Source organism: Prosopis cineraria, unplaced genomic scaffold (assembly GCF_029017545.1).
Source record: "Prosopis cineraria cultivar Desert tree isolate PC_DT_omini unplaced genomic scaffold, ASM2901754v1 PC7, whole genome shotgun sequence".
NCBI lineage: Eukaryota > Viridiplantae > Streptophyta > Magnoliopsida > Fabales > Fabaceae > Prosopis > Prosopis cineraria.
In genome coordinates, this window is record NW_026555338.1 from 17,790,556 (window position 1) to 17,808,758 (window position 18,203).

At 31.8% G+C, this 18,203-nt stretch overlaps 1 protein-coding gene across 4 annotated transcripts; it reads left to right on the forward strand.

The window, feature by feature from the left end:
- The first annotated feature begins 1,082 nt into the window (after window positions 1-1,082).
- On the forward strand, window positions 1,083-13,467 carry LOC129315595 (uncharacterized). Of its 4 annotated transcripts, XM_054959425.1 has the most exons (15): window positions 1,083-1,409; window positions 1,561-1,640; window positions 2,281-2,442; window positions 3,593-3,806; window positions 4,366-4,452; window positions 4,526-4,665; window positions 5,855-5,935; window positions 9,604-9,668; window positions 10,471-10,530; window positions 10,627-10,643; window positions 11,331-11,461; window positions 11,542-11,629; window positions 12,058-12,271; window positions 12,415-12,506; window positions 12,593-13,467. In XM_054959425.1, the coding sequence occupies exons 1-15, from the start codon at window positions 1,224-1,226 to the stop codon at window positions 12,923-12,925; spliced, it is 1,950 nt and encodes a 649-aa protein (XP_054815400.1). In that variant the 5' UTR covers window positions 1,083-1,223; the 3' UTR covers window positions 12,926-13,467. The 4 variants fall into 4 exon arrangements, with proteins under 4 accessions (XP_054815400.1, XP_054815398.1, XP_054815399.1 ...); XM_054959423.1 differs by having other exon boundaries at window positions 10,471-10,643; XM_054959424.1 differs by having other exon boundaries at window positions 2,284-2,442; window positions 10,471-10,643.
- Window positions 13,468-18,203: the final 4,736 nt, after the last annotated feature.

Below are 18,203 nucleotides of genomic sequence, written 5' to 3' on the forward strand. Positions count from 1 at the left end.
TTGGCTTCCTTCAATTCGAAAATTGAGCATTGAATTTTTTTTTATTTCTTATATATTATTTTAATGTGTGAATTAAAGATGTATTAATTTAATTGTGATCTAGTGAATAAATTTTAAAACTTAGGTTCAATGGTATCAAGTTTTAATTTTTTTTATGTGCAATAGTACTGCACGAATTTTTTTCTTTTTAAAGTATAGAACGTGGCTTCTATCAAGCCAAATTCAATACTTATATTTAAATAAAAAATAAAAATTTGATGTGACATGTGTGGTATATTTTATAATTTTTTTTTTCTTTTTTTTTGTTGCTAAAGCGAATAACGCAGGCAAAATTTGATAGGTCAACCTAGACCCGCTCAAAACAATTTAGAGTCAAGTTTAAAAAAAGATATTTTTTTAATATTTGTACCTATTAGCCCAAATACCTGAATAAAATTTTTTTATAAATTAATGAGATTTGAAAATTTTTCTTGATTTTAATAAAAATATTAGAAATAATTTATAAATAGAAATAAAATAATACTTTTAATTATGGGTGTAATTAATAATGTTTTTTATTTTATGAAAAATATAAAATATATTTTTTTATACACCTAAAACTTGAAAAATTAAATAATATTTAATTATATTTTATATATTTTAAAAATAAAATTTTTTATTTGGGTATTTAGATTAATAGTCACAAACATAAAAAAATTATTTTTTTTTTAAGCCCGATCCTAAATTTTTTTTGAAATAAATTTACGTTTTGAGTTTGATTTGAATTACCGACTTTAATAATATAAGAAGAAAGAAAGATAAATTATAAAACATAATTATATATTAAAATGAAATTATAATAGACATAATTTGTCATGTCATATTAACTTTTTATTTTTTTATTTAAATATAAGTTTAAAATTTGACTTGATAAAAGTTAAGTTTTATATTATGATACTTAAAAAATAAAAAATTCATTGAAGTCAAGTTTTAAAGTTTATAATATTTAAAAAATATTTTTAAAAGTATAATATATTGATAAATAATTTTTTTTATTGGAATATCATGGTCAAATTAGCGGTATTTTCATTGAAATTTTTTCATTTCAGGTGCGGGATTGTGTTGCGAATCAAAACAGTGCAGACTCCAGGAATGTCTGGTTGATTTGCCGTGGCTCCGGGGTCTGAAGGATCTTTACCTGAAAATTAGTGTTCTAAGCATCTTGGATTCTCCGACTGCGTCTGATGATTCCGGAGGAAGAGATGTGGGTGTTTTACATGATATCGCTTCCTCTGACACTTGGCATGGTGTTTTTCACCCTCAGGTATTTCTCCGGTCCGCATGTTCCTCGTTATGTACTTTTCACCGTTGGATATGCCTGGTTCTGTTCCCTCTCCATTATCATCCTCGTGCCTGCTGACATCTGGGAGGTACGATTTCCTCCCCCCTCTAATTCTCTTCGGTTTACTGCTTTTTTTTTTTTTTTTTTAAATCCTGCAATTTGAGGCTTCAAACCATAAGCTTGATTTAATTCTTGCGATATGAGCTGTAATTTTTTTTTTTAAATTTTTATACTTTCAGACGATCTCTTCTCACCATGAGAATGGAAGTATTTCTTTCTTTTGGAGCTGGTCATATTGGAGTACGTTTTTGCTCACTTGGTATGCTTACTTTTTTATCATTGTATGTTTGCATCACTATCGCTTCTTCTACACGTGGACAGCAAAATAAATTATGTAGCTGCTAAAGGCTGAATTTCAGCTTAATGTGTTGGTTAATGGTTCAACGGTTTTGGCTCGTTTGGTTTATTATTTGTCATGGTTGAGAGTACCGGATTGGACGACTGGATGAAAAACCAGTGAACTGACCTCCTTACTAGTAATCCATTCTTATATGATAAACCACCAGTGCATAACTCACCAAAATAGGTCGAGTTTAAACAGGATGGTTTTTGACTCAAGTGGTCAAATGTTGACTTTCAACAGCACACAGTGGCACATAGCATTCTTGCATGTTCTCATCAGCCTATGTTGAAGCACAGTCAATTCAACTGTTTTGGAATAAGTACTGTCGAGCATGTTATTGTCTACTATAGGCTATATTGCTGTTTGTTGGACATTTTCAAAATTGAGGTGACCTTCTATATGTGCCTTCATGGTAATTTGCCTAATTTCCTTGTTACTTGCGTTCTTATATATTTCTCTGACATACTTGGTGTGATTGTTGCATGGAGATACTTTTAATTGATGCTAACGGATTGCAGATGCATTTCCTCATCTATTTAAATTGTGTTATCCTAAGCAGGGCTGTGGTGCCCCTTATTGAGGGTTTTGAAGATGCTGGTGACTTTACTGTATCAGAAAGATTGAAGACTAGTTTATATGTCAACTTGGTCTTCTATTTACTTCTTGGTGCTGTTGGTCTTGTTGGGCTAGTTTTTCTCATTATGATGCACAAGACCTGGTGTGTATTCATTCCTTGAACCTTCATTTGTTTGGGTGCAGATTTTATTTGTTTGTTTGTTTTTGCAATATTAGCTCTAAGTTATTGCTGCCTGGAATTTTCCAATCGTTTCTGGGTAAAGCTGTTGATCATCATTTGAAGAGCATCATGCTTTCCTCATAGTTGCCAGCACCATGCTTGGTTATGACTGATGTTAGATAGCATCTGAATTTTGGCATACCTAAAACTATCTTTTTTATTTTTTGTGCTTGTGGATGATGACGTTTCTGCACACCACTGTTTTAGAGGCCTCCACTGTAACACAGAACTCATCTGTTAGTGCTCTGCATTTGCAAAATTATATGTAAGCTAAGAAATATTCTTAGGATCTTTCTCTAATTTAGACACCAACTTGCCTTTGTGCATCGTTTTAATAATAGCTTAAAAAACAGTGGTTAAAGCTATTTTCCATATAGAAATGGTGGAAAAAGATAGTGAGGAGGTCTGTAAAGTGATGATTCTCTGTCCTTGTACAGGAACTATAACTCTAAACTTTGTTATTTACAGGAATAACTGTTTTAGAAATTCGGATATCTGGTGTCCTCAGTGGCAATTATGGTTTATGCCCCTAGATGCTAACACATCAATATATATATATATATATAATGTATATGAAACTACACTAATTATAAGCCATGAGTAGTGTGGCTTATTTCTCAATCTCTATTCAATGGACAGGAACCCATGTCTGATTGCATATATATTCTGTAAATATACATTTGATATTCTGTAAATACACATTTATAGAATTCTAAGTTTGACACCATGGTAGCAAATAGATTTGTAATAATAGCAATGGTAAGAAATCACAGTTACAGCTTTTCAATATGTTCAATCAAGGAAAGTTACTGGTTAATATTAGGATATGTAGGCCGCAGTTATCCTATATACTGAATTCAAAGCTTGAACGGCTTTCCAAAAGATGGGCTCATAAATGCCTTCTCTCTATGCAATTCCTTGTCTATTTCTTTGCTTGGTGATTGCGGTCAACAAATTATTACGTCTAATACCCTTTTCATTTGTGTGTGAGTTTTTCATATCAGTTTCAAATGAATCATCTCTTTCTTTCTTTTTTATTTTTTTTTAATTTCCCTTATATGTTTATATACAGGAGTGGCAATCTTATGGGATTTGCCATGGCTTGCTCTAATACTTTTGGACTTGTTACTGGTGCATTTCTTCTTGGCTTTGGTTTAAGCGAAATTCCTAAAAGCATATGGAGAAATGCTAACTGGACCACTCGCCTGAAAGTTCTTTCCCATAAAATTGGGAAAATAACTGTCAAACTTGATGATGCTTACCAGGAACTTTCAAATGCTATTGTTGTATGTAATTTACTATAGTTGTCAGCTAAATTTCTTTTATAATTTTTGCCCTTTTGCTTTCACATTCTGCATGTGGAAGCTCTCAACTCAAATTTACTACTTGCGTTTGAAAACTAATTATATGCTGAACATTAGTTGTCACTTGTCTAGGCATCATTGTTCATAGGTAATGGAAAATAAATTTTGTTTATTAAGGAATGATTAGTCTTTAAGGGGAATATGTGCTAGAAAATTTTAAATCTCTAGTACGGAGACTCAATTTTAGATGATTTTTCCATCTCTATGAAAATTTCACTTTCAGAGACTTTTAGCTGCTTTGATGAACTATTTAGAACTATCATGGGCCATTTTGTAATTAGTATAGTGTTAAGTTTGGAAGGGGAAAGTGGATGAAAATGGATGAAAGTGGCCCTCATGTCCCTGGATTGCATGTGTGCTACTTGTTTATGTTGCAGGGGAGAATGTTGTTACTTTGTTTTCAATCTATATGTACCCAAAGAAAAATATCTCAGAGACCTTATATGGATGAACTATACCTTACTTTGGTTAAATTTTATAGGTTGCCCAAGCTACATCCAATCAGATGTCCAAGCGTGATCCTTTGAGACCTTATATGGATGTTATTGATAATTTCATAATTCAAATGGTAAAGAGCTAGATTTTGTTTATGGAACCAGATTTTCTTTGTAATGATTAAGGTATAAATTTCAATTTTCCAGTTTAGGGAAGACCCATCCTTCAAACCACAGGGTGACAGATTGGCAGAAAATGATATGGATTATGATGCTGATGAAAAGTCAATGGCAACCCTAAGGCGTCGTCTTAGGTTAGCTCAGGAGGGTTACTACAGGTATAAAAGGTAAGGAAATAATCAACTAGTCTTTTACGGGTTGTTTTTATTCACTCAGTATAAATTTATCATTATCTTGAATCCTTTATGGCCTTTTCAAATGGTTATGTTCTTCTTATGTGGATAAATGCCTAATGAAGCAATATTTATTTTCTTTCTTCTTCATGTTATGATAATTGGCTTTGTGAAATTGATGAAAGAATGATAACGTTTTTTACATGGTGTGCCCAACAATTTATTTAAGGGGATAATGCAACTTTTAATCTCTCAAGTTTGCCTTAGTTATTGATTTAGTCTCTCAAGTTCAATTTTTATTGTTTTGGTCCTTGTTGTTTGAAAAAAAATTAACACTGTTAAAATCTGTTGACATGAATAATGGAATATTGATGGTAGCTATGTAAATTAATGAAAAAAAGTATAATTATTTAGATAGGGAAAAATAGACTCAAAAGTTTTAAAAAGCAAAAGAAAAAATGGAACGTAATGTATTATATTGATACAAATTAAATTGATTTAAGAGATAATTTGTTCTCATGTAGCTGCATATACATTCTAAGTCATCACATACTTTACACATTATATTAATTTGAGAGTTGATTTATCTTTTCGAAACTTGAAGGACTAACGTGGTAATTTAAGAAAATATAAGGGACTAAATTGATAAAAATTAAACTTAAGGAACCAAATCGATAATCGAGTTAGACTTGAGAGATTAAAAGTTTCATTACCCTATTTAATTAGTTATTTTCTTCTTAAAGATCATTTTTATCTTCTATGTCAACGAATGACTTTTACATCGCTGGTAATAATGCTACTCTGGCTCATAAATTTCTATTGTAAAATTGACCTGAACCAAGAAAAGTTTCAGCCTCACTTCCTTGCTTCTATTAATAATAACAACTGTTCCTAAAATGTTATTGAGTGAGGTAATAGATCTGTTCTTGCCTACTGATCATTGAAGAGATCAATTTGTTGTAAGAAATTGTCCTGTTGCTAGAATATTTCAACGCTGACATCATCCATAAAACCTATGTATTAAATGAAGTTCTTGTCACTAGTTGTGTCCCAAACCAGTGCAATCTTCTAGTGACCAGATTTATGTGAAAGTGTGGTTATTAGTTGTAGGGCTATGTGTCTTGACCCTACAAGGATGGCCGCTTGGAATTTCTTTTGAGCCATAACTAAAGTTTATTTGCAGCGAATACTTGACTTACGTATGGGAAGCTCTTGAATTGGAGGATACAATAAAGAATTATGGACGGCACAACTTAACTGGATGGTATGCTTATAATGATGATTTTCCCTTCTTTCTTTTTGGTTTTGTTTTTAGGGCCCAACTTCAACGTCATATAGTACAGGGCACTGTGGAGACCTTACAAGAGCATTGGAAAACTCGAACTAATTACAAAATTTCAATTTCTAAACATAACCCTTAGAACACTTCGTTTGGCACTTTCAAATGTTTTTTTTTTTTTTTACCAAATTTGAAAAGTCATAACTAATTCTAGAAAAATCGGGGTGATTCAAGTTTCAAATTAAAGCTCTTGAGGTCCTTTATAGGGGAAAAATGCTCGTGGGTTTGAACAGTAAAGAGTTTGTCCATAATAAATTTTTGGAATGAATTTCCGATTATACTCTTACAATTTTCAGATTTGATGTTTAATTTGTTTCCTCTTGGTTTACTTACTTCCTTGGAAAATTACAATCTAGGACTTCAATTTACATTCTTATATCATTTATGATTATGCCAAAGTCTCAATTTTTTTCCATGGGCTTTGGACCCTTCCTAGCATATTACAACTCAAATTATTATAAATACTTGCATACTTTCTCAATCAAACAAAACATACTTCCATAATACTTGACATGTTATAATACATGATTCAACATGCATAATTAACTCATTGGGCATCATCAAAACGGCTCCATCACCATCCATTTGTAATCCAAAATAGTGATCGAAAGTTGATAGACTTGTTCTCAAAATATTGTTCATAGTTATAATATAAATTTTCCAATCACTTGGACTTGGTCCTAAAAACATGGTTAGAATGATGGAATGAGATTTGAAAATCTCAGTATCATAATTATCATTACAATCACTGAAGCATGTTAATCATTGCAAGTTGCAAAATAATTGCCACTTACATTCTTAAAACATATGATCAATCAATCGACATGGACATGGACAAGGCATGCTCAAAGAATGATCACATAACTTCATTTTGCTAAAATAGGCAAATAAATTATTTTTAAACCACATCAACAATCAATCACATTATGAGTTCAAAAATAGTAAAAATGCTACCTTGGTCACTAGAAAATGAAACTTTCTTTTTCTTTGCTTCTTCAAGGCCACGACTTCCTCCACCACAAATATCAAAGTCTATTGCATAATAATATGTGGCCAAGGTTATTCATGGGCTAATGGAGTCATTAAGCTTGAACAAAAGCTCCGTTACCCCTTACTTTGTTTCTTACTTCCTCTTTTAGGTGAGATTTTGGAGTTTTTTGTATTTCTACTCCAAAAATTCATTTCTTAGCCTTTTCCCTCTTATTTTTCCATGAAGAATCCAAATATGAAGTTGGATTTTTGAAAAACTCACTCCTTCTACTTCAATTGCACTTGGGCGAGACACATACCCTTTTTCTCCAAAATAATAGATTTTGTTCTAACTTGATTTCTAGTATTTCTCCTTGGTTCTTGGTTTTGGTAAAAATCATATTTCTTATGGTTAAGTCCTAATCTAATCAAGTACTAATTTTGTAAACAAATTGGCAACATCTCCCCGTAGGAAAATGAGCTCCCAAAATTACAAAAATATGTGGCTTTCAAGCTTACAACTCCTAACACTTCATGACCAAGCTTTATCAACAAGTAATCAAGCCATAATTCATTTATAATCATCAAACCCTTTGCTTGAAGATCATTTTTGCCCCAAAAAGAAAAAATCAACTTAAATTGCTTAAACACAAGATTCAAGGGAGATTTTCTTTATACCTTACTCCTAGCTTCTTCTTCGTTCTTTGGCCAAGACTTCCACCACCAAGAAGGGACTGTTGAGCTTGTGCTTAGCCGCTGGAAATTGGTGAAGTGGAGCTTGAAGAGAAGTTGTTTGATGAAGGAAGTTTTGGTATTTGAAGTCTACTTATAGAAGATTTTATCCCTTGAACTTGCTTTCTCCCTTTTAACATCTCTTGAACTCTAGAATTAATTTGAGAGAATCTCACCCATCACCAAAAGTGGTGGCAGCCAGAATGAAGAGAGGAGGGGAAGATGAGGTTCTGTTTTCTAAACCTTAATCCTTGTGCTTGCATTTGTTTGGCAAAATTTGTGTTTTCTCCTTATTTTCTCCTCTTGGCTGAATTTTTTAAGGGGGTGGTTGGCTTTTTTAATCACATGCTAATTGCTTGTTAATTCCTAACCCTTGTATCTGCAACTTTGAAATCTAACGCTTAATCAAGACACACATATCCTTCTCCTTAATTCCTATTGGCTAGTTTTGTGCTTCTTCTTGATTTCCACACCATTTCCCCTAAATTAATTTTCTTAAATATTGCCTTGAAATATTTCTACAGTTTTACTTAGCACATAGGAAAAATTTCCGACTCTATTGGACTCAATTCCCTTCTATCTTCTTTTTCTTTTGTCCATTTCGGCCTTCTTCCGCTATCGATCATGTCATTTTAGTCATTACACCATTTTGGTCATTCCTGACCTATCTGGTGCCTTGCCTAGATTTGCATGACTCGTTACAGAAAAACGTGTTTTGGACTGAGGGACTTAAGGCGTTGCCATTGGATCACTTTATAGAGTTCTCTTTATTGAACTAATTGCCCTTGGAAAAATCCCTTCTTCCTTTCTTAAATTGTGATGTCAAATACGATTATGAATGGTCATTTGGCTATTTTGACCATTCCAAGCATTTTGTCATCGGACATTGAACTTAACTGGCACTATGTCATGTAACTTAGTAATCCTCTAACCTCTGCTTAGTACTTTTTATTTGGCTATTTCGCATCATCTTGTGGCCTTTTCTAGCCTTTGATCATGATCTCCTTCTGACCATATCAGGTACCTGCCCTGACTGCACTATACCCAGCCTGACTGACTATAGCGGCCCTAGTTGTGCTATTTCTCATTTCATGTGCTCACTTTGTGTATCCATCTTCCACCATCTTCTCTTAGCCTTAATATGAACATAGGGACTCTTTACCCGGCTGCCATCTTCTGTTCAATTCTCAATGTAATGGCATTTTGTAATTATCACAACAAAAATTTCACTATTTGTCCCTTCACCAACTTAGGTTCCCAGTGATTGGGACCTAGTCATGAGAAACAACCATCACCGCTAAGTCTATTTGGGTGAAAATAATTGGGGAAAACTTTTTCACGCATTTTCATGGCTGTTTGACTGGGTTTCCATCCTCATAAAGCGATTATGTAGTCACATGGCCTAAAAATCCTTTATTTGCAGTGTAGTCCCTGAACTTTCTTTTTTCATTATAATGACTTATTTTTTGCAATTTAGACCCTGTGGACATATCCCCCTTTTTTTGCTATTTATACCCTATTTTTAGGGGTTTTTTTTATACCTGCTGGATTGACCAGGGACCCTGTTCAGCTGCCCAGACAACTTCATATATCTGGATTCTTTTTGTTTACAGAATCCAACAGATTTTTGAGATTCCTTCTCAAATTCCCTCTATTTGCTCCAGAAAGCACCTAGGATTTTCAATGAATAGTAACTTTAGGGCCTAACTTGTCCTAAAGCCATTAAAGTCTTATTTATATTTATGTTTTTCCCGGCTATTTTTACTCACTCTAGGGCATTTCTAACACTCTTAATTCATCTCAATTCATGTCTTAACTGATTTTTAGCTTGGGAGAAATACTGGATATTACATAATTCCATCTTACATTGACATTTTATTCGATACTTTCAGGAAATATATTTCAAGCATTAGACCTGCTCGGCCTGGAAACTTGGGGTCCTTCTTTGATTCTTTAGGTAATAGGCAGATTACTGATCCATTTGTTCTGCTGCATCAGGACTAATATTTAAAATTTACTGTTTTAGAGTCCTGATATTTCTTCACTTGTATTAAGTAATTTCCCTCAAGGTCCCACCACACACACCCACATTATACTTATTCTAATTTCCGAGTAATGAGATATTGGGACTGAGATAATGTGATTTGTGTTAGTGTGATAATTTGAAGTGGGATTAGTTAGTAAATAACTGAATTGATTAGATGGTTTTAGGTAATTAGAGTGACTACTTGACTTAGCTTTCTACTCTTCTAGCATACAAAATAAGAGTGCACTTGTACTTGGAGGTTTTTGTTGAATTCAGCAATTCTGTATTTTTCCTATTCTCTTCTCTAAGCAACTCATACGATTTTGGTATATAGAGAGCTAAGTTTGATAATGTATTATATTTTATCATATTTATGGCTTTAAAAGTGTTCTTGTTAAAATATGTAGATATATTTTTCATTCTTGTAGTAAATATTAGTTGGTAGTTAAGGGTTATAATAGCGTTAATTACTTTGTTTTGTGGTACTTTTATAAATACCATAGCAACCTCTTGTAAATAGTTGAGAAATATCAAAAAGAATCTTTTTTCCCTCCGATTTTTTTTCAGTTCTTAATACCATCTTGCTTTTGTTGGCATTTTATTGTGTTAAATAATGTATTATTTCATCTTGCACGGTTTATCCAATGTCTCTTTTGTTTAATGAATAATCAAATATGAAATAATTTAATCAAGAAGCATTTTGGGTGGGGGAATTTATTGTATTTCTTTGCAGAATATTTCTGGCGATGCATTTTAAGAACGCATGTGGAGAGAGGATTGGCTGCTTCACTTGGTATCCTGTCTGTTGCAATTCTTTTAGCTGAGGCAACTCTTCTACCTAGTGTTGATCTATCTCTTTTCTCATTTCTTATAAAATCCGTGGGAACAGAGGAGGTGTTCGTGCAGGTGAACCCAACTTTCTTTGTCTCATTAGGCAGGTGGAATCCTTTACACATAATATAACTTAACAATATGCCATTTTCCTGCTTCCCGGTTTCTCTCTTACAAAGCACAACTGTGGTGTTTTAAATGTGGACATGGAGATGTTTTGATTTAGATATATTTAAGTGGGTATGTGCAGATCACTAGAATCATATGCATTTATCTGCGTATTAGTGAATTGCATGTGTATTTCTTCTAGTATTGGTGGCTGGTTCCCCCACGTATCTTCAGCAGTAGAAATTTCATCCTATTGTTGAAATTAATTCAATCAAATTACTCTTGAAATTTCATATAATGTATATTTGATTGGATAAAATGGTTTGGTTTAACTACAATTTGAACAAATGTAAGTTACTTTTTGAATTGCACCTCATTGTTGCCCTCACCATACAGAATCAATAAAAGTACAGCTAGAATTTTTAATTTTTTTAATGAAATATAATTTTTAATTTCATGCCACCACCTTGTCAAATATAAATTCTATTGTAATTGATGAACCACTGAGGTTATTAGTATACATATATTTAACTGGGGAGCTTGTTACACTTTTCTAAACTACACCCTGTGGGCAGTGGGGTGAAGCTGTTTTAAACTATTGGTTATATCTTTGAAGTAATGCATGTACTAATTTATCTTCTTTTTCCTGCTTAGGTGTTTTCATTTGTTCCTCTCATGTATATGTGCATCTGTACATACTACTCCTTATTCAGAATTGGAAGGTTGATGTTCTACTCGATGACACCCAGACAGACTAGCTCAGTTAGCTTGCTTATAATATGCTCGTAAGTTGATCTTTCTGCTTTTTGAATCACTGATGCTATCATGAGAATAATATTTATGTTTTATCTTCACTTGCTCCCAGGATGGTTGCTCGGTACGCTCCCCCTGTTTCATATAACTTCCTCAATCTCATTTCCCTTGGTTCTGATAAAGCCACTGTATTTGAACAGGTATTTTTTATTTGGTTCACATCTGTAGAAGTTATTTGCCTTTCCTGATTCAATGAAGTGGCTATAATTCCTTGTAATTCTATGTATTTTTTAGATTTTTTTCTATTCTTTTTTGACTATATAATCAACTCACTCCCTCAATAGATTTTCATTTGCTCTGCATGATGTACGAAGCCACAAAACGCATTACCCAACTCGTTCTCTGTGTTCTTAATACATCTCTTTTTTATCTTATTGTGTTAGGCAGAAGATCGTTCAATATTTTGTAACCCTTGAAAGGTTTTGTTGTCTCGGATCTATTTGTATTCATTAGTTATGCCTGGCTGATCAACTGAGAACACAACTGTTCACTATTTGAAGTTTTGCATCAGAAGTTTATATATATATATATATATATATTTGTTACTTCATGAGACTTATGATTGCAGAAAATGGGGAATATCAACAATGCTGTGCCTTTCTTTGGGGATAGGTTTAACAAAATCTATCCGCTTATAATGGTTATATATACCCTTTTGGTTGCGAGCAACTTCTTCAATCGAGTATTTGATTTTCTGGGGAGCTGGAAGAGATATGTTTTTGGAACTGAAGCTGAAGACACGGATGGTTTTAATCCCACAGGATTACTTATCTTACAAAAAGGTATTCAAGCCACCACCTTTCAGGCTTGCTAACTCGGGTTTATGTTATTACCGTGTCAGAATTTCATCATATATGAATCAATGAACGTTCTAATAATTTGGGGTATTGATTCGTGCATGATTATTGGATTTTCTTATTTTCAGAGAGGTTTTTACTCAAACATGGGCCCCAAGTAGGCGAGCAAGTTGTTCCATTGACAAGGAATTACGATATTGAATCTGGCAACAGTCTCATGGTGTGTGGAGTTTTTCACATTTTTAATCTACTTTGTGCCATGTCTTGTGCAGAGCTTAGTTTACTCATAATTTGTACGTTGTTCAGGAGAGGAATGGTGTAGAAATGAGACTAGCTCCCAATATACTCGAGGAAGTGGATAGAAATCCATCCAGAACTAGGAAGGATGAGACAAGAAAATATAGTTTGAACAAGGAAGCCATCAGCAACAAGTATGCTACTGTCAGAGAGAAGTATGGACAAGCATTTAGATTAAGGCTAGAAGACAACAATATAGCCTCCACTACGGTTCCATTACTCGATGCCGACAATACTTACTCCGTTAATACCTCTAGGGTGTCATCTTCAGGTTTGGCTTCATCATGGCAAACTATGACATCAGGCTTTCGTAGTTTTAAGGCTGACATTACCAATACATGAAGTTGACATTTCTTGTGTTTCCTTATACGAGAGTCCCTTGATATATCTCAAAGACGAATTCAGCTTTATCTTGGCTAATTTACAAAAGTGGTGATTGGTATAATGGAGACCATTATTACGGTAATGGGAATGTCTGGTGTTGTGCCTGGCAAATCTTTAGTATCTTATTTTCTGGAACCAAGTGCACCCTACAGATGGAAAGATGGGCCTCCTCCATGAATTAGTCTGTACAAATTGTAAATTATGTGTAGGAAAAAGATTCTTAGATTGTAAATTTTGCCTGCCACGAATTCTTATTTCCATTCCATTGATGATGCTTCTAATTCTAGCATAACCTCTCTAAGTACATTAACTTGTTTCCTTTTGGCAAGTCTCTTGCTTTTCTAACGCAAATGTGCGCCACTATATTTTTGGGATTTTATGTCAGTGTAAAAATGAAGAGAGATACATTAGCAGGCTATTCTTATTTTCTTTTAGCCACTTGTGTAAAAACAAGCACGAATATGTGCAATGTGATATCCTATGCTCATTTTTGTTACGAAGGATTGGTGAGGTAGGATTGGGTAATACTGACTTTTTAATAATTGTTTATTAAAAAATTCAGTACCCCATACCAAATATTAGAGTGGGTTGTGATTATGCATTATCTTAATCCAAATTGTAAGGAGAGTAGAGCGGATTGTAATTTTGGGAGGATAACGATAGAGAATTAAATGCTACATTAGAAAAAAGGGTTCTATCAGTAAATATTAATTTGTCAAATGGAGGGAAAAGGGGGGTAATGAGGGAAATTGAAATTGTAGTGTGTGATTTTTCCTTTATGGTAAGTCACAGGCAATTCGTAGATAATTGTAGAGATTATAGTTTGAAGCCCACTTTATCAAGAATGAAACAACAAGAAGAAACCTTATTTTACTCTAGTGTTGGCTGCATAAATTGCATGAGGTTACTGTGATATATCATTAACTAAGTTTTTAAGAAAATTGTTAATTAAGAGTTTTCGTTCAAGTTCAATAATTTTTGTTAGTGTTTTCTTTGATCTTTTCTATTTTTTTTTATATGATTCAATATTGTTCAGTTCATTTTTCTTATGGGTGTCTTCCACAGCTTTTTTGATGCTGTTCAAACAATCTCAAATGATTTTATATCATTTTTTCCTCCATAAATGCCTTTATCATCTTAACAATCACAGCTTGAGCTTCTATGATCTTTCATTCTTTACATAATGCATCAAATAGGATGTTAAAGGTAATAAACATTTGGATGGACGTCTTTCGATATCATTTAAGTGAGTACTTGATTTGCCTCTTGCCACTTATTCATGCTACAAAAACCATGGATTCGACTACTGTAAGTAACAAAATTTGGAGACATCCTATGCCCAATCATCTCGTAACACAAAGCCACAATGACCTATTTATCTTTACAAAGTGCATCAGACATTGTGTTGTAGGCAACTGCATTAGGTTTGATTAACTTTTTTCCCCGTCTATTGCGTGGCAGATCTTGTTTTTTTTTCCAATTTACATAGCCCATTGATCAATGTGGCATAAATAACCTAGTCTAGCTGAAATTCTTCAACCATCATGTTATCGTAAAAATCTATGGCCTAGCCAATGTTTTGATTAAAACAAGGGGGAATCACGTATAAGTTCTATAAAGTAGGCTTATTTATGAATAAGTTCCGTGAGATTTGAAAACTACAATGAAGTCTCTTAGGATTTGAGTATAATTTAAAATTAAGTTACAAAAACAATAATGCCCTTATTAAATATACACTACATTAATCAAATAATTAATTTGCAATTATTTCATCAGTAATTTGAAACTAAAATTTTAATTTTTTACAATCATAACTTCACATATATAATAGTTAAACAATCATGGGTTGCTAATGAAATTCAACATTAATTGCTTACAATTACTTCATTAGTAATTTATTCAGTTTTTTACAATTATAACTTCACATATTCAATAGTTAAATATTTAATTATTGAATATGTGAAGTTAAAGTTGTAAAAAGCTGAAGGTATAGTTGTAAATTACTATTAAAATTGTTGTAAATTATTTGATTAAAATAATATATACACATTTAATAGAAATATTATTGTCTTTTTATCCTAATTTAAAATTGCACTCAAGTCTCAAAAGATCAAGTTGTGGCTTTTAAATTTTTCAAGATTTATTAATAAATAAATTTGCTCTATGAAACTTAGATATAATTTTTCCTTAAAACAGTATTTTTGCAAGTGTAGTCATAGTTACAACTGCGAAGCTTGTGTGAATGTCCTTTTACTTGTACCCATTTTACTTTTAATGTTTATTTGACTTCATTTCAGGAAAAAAAAAAAAAAAAAGTGCGGCTTACGTGAATCACGGGGAGGGCAGAGCCTGGAGGCAACAAAATACATTTAAGATTATAAAAAATTGGGAGAACCGCATTAAGGATACTGAAAACAAAAAAACAAAAAAAAAAAAAATTATGTCGCAGACCCAGGGACCCTTATTGCAATTTTTTTAAAACGCAAAAGTATAATTTTGTTTTCATGTAATTTGAAAGCTCAAAACCTACCCCAAATCCTCATCCAAGAAACACAATATAATGTTTGTGAATTATCAACACAATTATCCATGCGTATCCATTTGATTTATAAGTTAATTAAAATATAAGTCACACAAAACATGTATAACACAATGTACATAGATACACAAGATGATATTTATGAATTCTTAATACAATTAAAATAGTCACACAGAGCATGTATAACACAATATCCATAGGTGCACAATATGATGTTCATGAATTATTAACACAATGTTCATAAATTCTCAATATAATGTCTATGTATGTTCAGTTGATTAATAGATTTAATAAAATATATAAGTTACACAGACAATACATAAGACAATGTTTAGTGTTCATGAATTCTCAACTAAATGTCTATGCGTGTTAAGCTGATTAAGGGCAGAATTGTACTTTTGTGTCCAATAAAAATTGCAATAAGAGTTTTTAGGCCTACGGTACATGTTTAGAATGTTTGGGGCCTAGAATGCAATTTTTTCTGTTTTCAAGGCTCTTAATGTGATTCCCCTTACAAATTTTCTAATAAATCCGATAGTACTATGAAGGCCCAAAGGTTCCATTTATAATTATGTTTTTTAATGAAATGACTTAATTGCCCCTCTTAAAATCAACTAATTTCCAACCCCGATCTCTTCTTCTCCATTACTTTTCTTTCTCTCCTTCCTTCTTCTTCTTCCTCACTCTTCCTTCTCTCAATTAATGTTTGGCAAGATTACAAAGACTTTAACCTTCAATTTACTAATATGAGATCTCCTTGCTCCGTAACACTCTCTAGAAATATATATATATATATATATATTGTCTTAGAATTTTGAAAAATTCACATGTTTCCTTGTATTTTGCATAATATTGACCGAAATGCCAAGTATTTAATTCCCGTGTTTTGGCAAAAACAATTGCGAGCATTCACATCTACTCTATAATAAGTTATTATTGTTATATAAATATAATATAGTAGTGATATATTTATTGTAGTGTATATATATATATATATATATTTTTTGTGTGTGAGTACCTACAATATAGCTGCAAAAAGATTGTGTTGCATATACCAATGTAATAAATTTATGTATTATAATTCTTTCTGTAAATTATAATTATTTGCAGCTTCACACCTTAGCTATTTTTTCAATAATAAAGCTATACTTAGCCACTTTTTTTTATATTTAAAACTACATGAGAGAGAGAGAGAGAAAAAGGTTAAACTTTGGAGGAAAGAGGAGAAGTAAAGCTTGCTGCATGTAAAGTAAGAAATCATTGATATAAAATAATAAATAAATAAGAAAAATATGGGATAGGGATGAATTTATGGTGAAAAAAGTATTATTATAATATAGGATGAATCAATAGTGGAAAGTGACGTAATAAATTGCTGACCACTTATCTTTTAATAGTTAGATGATCAATTAGTCAGGCGGTGAAAAAAAAAAAAAAAGAATTACTGAGAGGGTGTGAAAAAAATCAGGGAAAAAGAGGCTTAGGAAGAGAAAGGGAGGAATACAATAAAATTTTTATTTAAATTTTTTCCTATCTTTTAATTATATTGAAATAATATGTTTACTTTTTTAACCAATACTATTGTTTAGCCTCTATTAAAATTTTTTTAAATATGTGTTATTAATTATCTTGATGTTCTTATATGTATTTTAGTTATACAACTAAATAAAATATAATTTTGATTCTTTTTTACGCCTTGGAGTAGTGAGAGGAAAGGAGCATGAGAAGAGAGGGGGTAAATTACACACGCCCACCTTACTCACATATTAAAAGTTTTAGTTGTAATTTATGTTTTCTATATTATATTTTTTATAGTTAATTTGTATCCTTTCTATAATTGATAGACATGATTATTTATTTACCTATAGTTATGCATTTAAAATTAATAATTCACATTTCTTTCTTTCTATAATTGTTTGTTACATGTACATGTGGTTTTAATTTTAAGTGATAATTATTGATTTACTCATTTAGAATAACAAGTCATATTTATTTATTTCTATAATTGCTGTATTGTTATTAATAATTGCTTATTTACTATTATATATATCATGCATTGTCTGCTGAAATTTCTTTCTATTAGTTATGCCCTTAGATAAATAATTAGTATTTATTTTCTTCTAGAATGGTTAAAAGTTTGTAGGGAAAATAACAATAAAATCTCTTTGAATTATATAAATGACAATTTAGTCTCTTGAAATGCCATAATGCTAATGAAATCCCTATAAATTTTTCTATCATTAGTAAATTAATATAAGTGACTAAATTACCCTTGACTTTGTCATAAGTTTTGTTTAAAAAATTATAACTTTTCTTCTTAAAATCAAAAGTAATAGCAAATTATAAGTTTGTATATCAAGAGCAGTCTGTCAATTTGAATCAAGGGCAATTTGATCATTTGCATTAATTCATTAATGACAAAAAAATTTCTAGAAACTTTAATGAAATTATAGCGTTTCGAAGAACGAGATTGTTATTTATATAATTCAGAGGAATTTTATTGTCATTTTTTCAAGTTTATATATGTATATGCACACATTAATATATTTCAGTATTAGCAATAGTTGTTGAAATCATGCATTGCCTCCATGAATTTATCTCAATTACTCAATTAATATTTATTTCTTTTTGTAATTATTAGATATATATATATATATATATATTCATTGTTATTAATGTTTAGTGTTAGTGATAATT